At 40.8% G+C, this 4,742-nt stretch overlaps 1 protein-coding gene across 1 annotated transcript; it reads left to right on the top strand.

Annotated features, from left to right (window-relative positions):
• Positions 1-2,239: 2,239 nt before the first annotated feature.
• On the top strand, positions 2,240-3,589 carry PHALS_04872 (hypothetical protein F443_06981; the record flags this gene model as incomplete). The annotated part of the gene is made up of 1 exon (XM_024718728.1): positions 2,240-3,589. The coding sequence occupies one exon, from the start codon at positions 2,240-2,242 to the stop codon at positions 3,587-3,589; it is 1,350 nt and encodes a 449-aa protein (XP_024584098.1).
• Positions 3,590-4,742: the final 1,153 nt, after the last annotated feature.

Raw genomic sequence — 4,742 nt, 5'->3', positions numbered from 1 at the left:
CTTGTCTAAAGCATCCCGATTCTCGGTGTCCCAACGCCATTTCGTATCTATCTTGAGGAGATTCGACAGTGGCCGTGCCATTTCCGCACAATTTGCACTATACTTATGCAAGCAATTTGCGCAAGTCGTTTTGGTTCCGACCAGTCCATAATGGCCTTGACCTTAGCGGGATCCTCTCGAAGGTTACGCATACCGACGAAGCAGCCTAAATACGGGATTTCTTCCGCGCCGAAGGTGCACTTATAGGCAATAGGATTCAGCCTATTTATGCGCATGCACTCAAGCACCGATCTCAAATGGACGATGTGGTTTTCCTCATCTGTCCTTCCGTGCTCCGCACGATTGTGGACGAAGATGTCGTTGAAGTTCGTCTTACGTCGTAAGTCGATTAGATGTTGCTGGTACATTTGATAGCCCCTGGGGCATCAGCAGTCACTCACAGACTATCCCGCTCGAAGTTCTCACTGCTGTCACTCGCTCCCCTGAGCAATTGGTAATAACCATCGACCAAGTCTATCGGAGTATATGTGGACTGTTTGAGCAAGATGGTGTATGTTGCTTAGTCAAGCTTTGTTTGTGAAAAGTGCACGTCAACACGATTGCAAACTGAATCCGCCTAATCAAACTCTCAGGGGTTAAATTCGTATGCTTCACTCAAGAGCGGAATCGAATGCATTTAAAGTCACTAAGTACTTTTGGAATTACTGGGATCATTATTTCATCTAGACGATATGAAGGTTCCTGAAAACATTTTTTGTACAGATTCGAAATGTGATTCTGCATGGTTTGGTCACGGAGATCCTATTTTAAGTAAAATCAATCTTACAAAAATCCTGCTTCAATTTTCCTGCACACCTTTTCATAGTCGACGGCTACTTATTCGGGCGTCACATGGGCAAGGGATCGAACGATAGGGCTAGTTACACAAGTAGGTTTTGGACAGAAATTGCAGACAAATTTTATGCAAGTTTGGGTTTTGTGTATACACAAATGTTATTTTCGACGGATGCAATTTGTCGGACAGATTTAAGAACTGTGTAAGCATAACTTGGATTTGCGTGTACGTAATTTAAGGACAATTCGCACAGTACATGTTTTCAGAAACCTTTCAATACAAGTATTACGTTTTCCCATATAACTAATTGGGCTTTAGTTTTTTACTTGCAACTAGCATTTCACATGCTTCATGAACCTCTTTTTAACAGATTTCATTTTCATCAAATGCTGATACTTTGGTGATTGCTTGTAATTACACAAAGAGTGAATGTATATCTGGACAGTTACCCAAATTATATTTTGCGAAGGTGTGAGGAATAGAACACAACCCAAGCTCTTGTACAGTACCTATCAAGAGCTTGGGGTTACAGTTACTGTACGACTCTATACAGTGCATTATTGACAGTTTCTGTACTGTACAGAGTACAGAAACTGTCAATAATGTACTAGTCTACAGACTAGTACAGTACAGTAGCTGTCAATAATAGTTCACACCCATTAAAATAATAAGTACCGTGTGCTTTTTTGTTTACTAAGTCGTAGTAACCAAGGCTAATTAATCTTCGGTTGATAATCAAAACTGATTTTTATTTTTTTTATCTGCGGGCTATAACGTGCAGGTGTATTGCACTCATGGCACTAGGCGCGACAAACTCTACCCTATAAATTAGAATTACGTGTCGGCATTGTTTCCGCCACTGATACAATTCCGATATCGAGGAAGGCAAAGCTTGATCATCCATATTATATTTGATATTTGCAGATCATTCTAGAAAAAAACGTTTCTGCTTTCGCACCACGACATATGTTCAAGATAACGATTAGCTGCTTCTTAAGAAAGCACAAAGAATAACGCTTTGACGTTATGTCAGAAAATTTTATTGTCGATTGTTTTCCATATTGGTAAAAAGTGTACATAGAAAAGTATGACGCAGAGTGAAGTTTCATTGTTCTTTATCTTGAGAGTCAAAGGTTTTCTTTAAAAATAATAATTCACACTATCTGACTTTATCCCTTTGATTTGCCTATATTACTTGAAATACACATGATAAATTTGACTTTGCAACGATGAGCGATCGACCCTACATGGTACCGTGCTTCACGTTCGAGGAACGTCCATGCCTTATATCATCTTGGAGCAAAATATAGAATTTCGAATGATGTACCACCAAATGCACTAAAGTTCTGCAAGCGACAACTCATCTATTATATTTACCACTTCGCATCTGCTTCTTCATCAAGTATGCAGAAATTCAAGTTTCTCAATCTCTTAGCTGGCGTACTTGTCACTGGAATGGTTGATTCCTGTCCTTCTTTTGAAAATAATGTTGACTACAGCGGTAGTGACATTGGCAACGCCCAAAGCGATTCGGTTTATGGATGCTGCTCCATATGCGCCAAAAATAATGCTTGCGGTGCATTTTCTTGGACGAGCTACAACGGTGGTACATGCTGGCTGAAAAGCTCCAAGAAAAATTCGATTGTCAGTGTCGGATCCATTTCAGGGGATTTACAACGATCAACTACCCAGAATAGTGGTCGCTGGAGAATGTCTCCCGTTAAAGTCATCCAAGCTCGTGTCCAAGGTGATGCACCCATTTGGCAACCGGAAGTTGGTCAGTGGCTATCTAGTTTTGGTGTCACCACCAAGGACAAATATGAAAACAATCTAGACACCGTAAACATGGCGTCTGTTGAAGGAGCACTCATGTATGTACAAGCAGAGGGCATTAATGTTAACGAACAGTCGGTCAAGTGTCAGCGCAAGAATAACATGCAGTATGTGGTATTTTACGAGATAACGATCGTGCAGCCAAACAAAAGCATCAAGTACTACGAAAATCACAATCCTCCTGAGTATGGTGAGTTTCTCGCTATGGATGGTGCTAAGTGCACGAACGCTGGTACGGACATCCCCAAGAGCTGTAAGATCTTCTATGGTCTAGACGGCACAGACAATATCGGTCCAAACGTCGGTTGCGATGTGCAAGGTACTGATCCACGAGCTCCGTATCCTGGTAATTTCTGGTGTTCGTTTCCGAACTCGTGTGCTCACAAGTACCGTGCAGACAAGACGAATGAGTGCAGAGAGCGATATGGAGGTGGTCTATGTCCCATGGGAGTCCAACCGGATGGAATTTCTTGTATGTTCAGCTATAAAATTCTGGGGTATCTCAACATTGACGAACTGGTTGGGATCACCAGAATGGGCTACAGAAATTACAAGCAATTTTGCCAGGCTGGAGGTATCGAATTCAAAGCCAAAAACACTGGCAACGGATTTGAAGTGGAGCAATCCATCGAATTTTGGAAAAATCCTGGCAACCCTGAAGCCAATGCGAATCGGGCCTCGCAAATGGTGGCATTGTACAACAAAAATATCAATAACGGCCAAAGCCCGAACATGGCCCTTCTGCCGTCAATTGAGGCTCTGACTCAGACGAACCCTAAATGTTACCAAAACAGCAAAATGTGTGCTCGCGCTCAGTATGGCTGCAAACGATCGTCGTTGTTGCAGATTTGCTCAGTGTGTTTGGCCCCTGAATCTGGATGCGAGCCTGCACCTGCGGGATACTTGTTTTCGAACCTATAACGCAGTCATGAAGAGTTCCTACTTCTATAGATGAAAAATTACATTTAATTTTACAGATTTGCTGATGATATAGACAAAAGTCAACAACAGTATGAGAATAAATTCACTGCACCGCATTTTTTTCTATTTTGATGCAACACAAGATCAAACACGGCTACTGAACAACGAGGTATTTAGAGTATTTAAGAAGACTTAAAGCTCGGTTAAATATACCGATGACATCTCTAACTACACACTTACTGCAACTTTTCAGACGGTTAGAGGCAAATGTGTATGCTATGTCTCAACTTGTTCTATAGCTGAAAACATCTTAATCTTTTGATAAATGCAAAATTGTAATAGTTTGCTGCATACTACAATTGCTCGTCTCCGACCCCACAAATTCGTCTAAAATAGATTAGTACCAATGTTTAAGGCTGGCGTTTGTTTTTAATTTGACTTGAGATCGACCTAGAGCCAGCTGCGAGGATCAGATAATGTTGCAGTTCTCTCGTAGAAACGTATTTTACAAAAGTCTGATGGACACAGCTATATGTTAAATTTTGAGATTGAACAGATTATAAAAATTAAATGAATCGATCAAACATTATCGAGGTGGAGGAGCGTCATGAGTCAATTAAAGGATAATCAAAGTGACTTTAAAATAGACATGTCTCTAGACCCACTACACATCCAGTTGATTTGTCAGCCTCTTGGCGATGATGTGATGGTGCTACGAAAACTTGAGCTTAGTAATCTTACCCTAGTAGATAAAGTGGGTTAAACGAAAAAAAGACGAATTCTTTTATAAATGACCTGGATGAGGGATGCAATCACGATGTTCTAAAGCAAACCTTTCAACTTCACACGTTTATGTCATTATTCTTATATTCCAATGAGTGCTTATTAGATCGTGTCTCTCATGACCCCGTCGTGTCAGATTTATACGTTTCCTTCGATTGGAAGCAGTAAGTATTCAGTTGACCATTTCGAAACAATATGCAGAAGATGATGTTTGTCGGTTGTCGCCTGAAGACATCGTATGTGGGTTTTACCATATCTATCTGTCCTCAGTGCACCAGAGAGCATTTGGTCTCACTATCATTTTTATGAGAAAATGAGACAGCGTCAAACAAAAGAATGCTAATCAACCTAGGTACGAATCGCGATTTAA

The sequence above is a fragment of the Plasmopara halstedii genome, assembly GCF_900000015.1.
Source record: "Plasmopara halstedii genome assembly, contig: Scaffold_2695, whole genome shotgun sequence".
NCBI lineage: Eukaryota > Oomycota > Peronosporomycetes > Peronosporales > Peronosporaceae > Plasmopara > Plasmopara halstedii.
Note: the sequence above shows the minus strand (reverse complement) of the source record. Positions and strands in the feature narration are given on the sequence as shown.